A 969-nucleotide genomic window follows, 5' to 3' on the forward strand; every position below is an offset into this window, starting at 1 on the left:
TTTTGTTTCCTCCTGTCAGGTGAAAATGTGAACATGTGGAAAAACGGCTTTATTGGACTTTCTGCAGTAGCTGCATTTCTTCTCTTGGTTTTCATAGTAGCAACATCGTATAATGTCATCAGGAGGAAAAGAAAGAGGTAAGGATTTAAAAAAAAATTTAAAAATCTACTAGACCATTTGATGGTTAAAAAAAAAAAAAGTTTTCCAGTTCCTTTCGTTGCCTTTTTATTTGTTTTTTATCTGCTTATAAGGTTTTTGTCCTCACATCTCTTTTTCAGATCGGACAGTTTTTCAGAGAAAAAGCAGAGCAAACAATCTTCGTTTTGATCATCACATAAATGAAACTTCTTCTTCAGTCATGTGTTGAGAAATGCCTGCTTGTTGACAGCTTTCAATCATTCCCTGCACTAGATCAATCATAGCTGGAGCCCATAAGAAATTAAAGAGTTCTTAAAAAGACCCCAATTAAGAAATGTGGAAATAAATATAAGAAGCAGCTGTTTAGTTTAAACTGATGTGAGTCAAGAATGGATGTATATTTTGGATAATTACACATAATCACAACTTTACTTCTTAATTTTAAGCTTTGAAATAAACCTAGTATTAGATGCTGCTGATTAATAGCTCTTATTGGTGCAATTGCATAACTGAAGGTTATTTGAAAAAACAAAATTCCGCGTTTTGTGATTTTGTTTTTAAATGTTTGTTGGTTTCAATGAGGCCACTGTAGCTTCTGAGTTTCATGTTTCAACAATCTCATTCTGATTTACCCGCCTCTGTTTCTGGTTAACAGTCAAGATGCAGAAGAAACTAGAGCACTTCCGGTTTAGATTTTCAAAACAAAAGCACTTTCTTCATAACACTTCTTTTGCATAGCTTAATAACAAGTGTCTTGTGTTGCTCTAATTTACAAACAGCGTAAGAAATTGTATAATAAATGTTTCTACTCATATCTGATCGCTTTGTCCA

At 33.1% G+C, this 969-nt stretch overlaps 1 protein-coding gene across 1 annotated transcript in view; it reads left to right on the forward strand.

The window, feature by feature from the left end:
* The window catches only part of enpp7 (ectonucleotide pyrophosphatase/phosphodiesterase 7), an 18,593-nt gene extending 18,188 nt beyond the window's left edge, over positions 1-405 (forward strand). Inside the window, exons 5-6 of the mRNA XM_015382037.1 lie at positions 20-137; positions 279-405. Coding sequence (XP_015237523.1) covers positions 20-137; positions 279-327 — 167 coding nt within the window. The 3' untranslated portion in view covers positions 328-405. The remainder of the gene's footprint in view (positions 1-19; positions 138-278) is intronic.
* The last annotated feature ends 564 nt before the right edge of the window (positions 406-969 follow it).

This window comes from Cyprinodon variegatus, unplaced genomic scaffold (assembly GCF_000732505.1).
Source record: "Cyprinodon variegatus isolate N-32 unplaced genomic scaffold, C_variegatus-1.0 Scaffold247, whole genome shotgun sequence".
NCBI classification, from domain to species: Eukaryota; Metazoa; Chordata; class Actinopteri; order Cyprinodontiformes; family Cyprinodontidae; genus Cyprinodon; species Cyprinodon variegatus.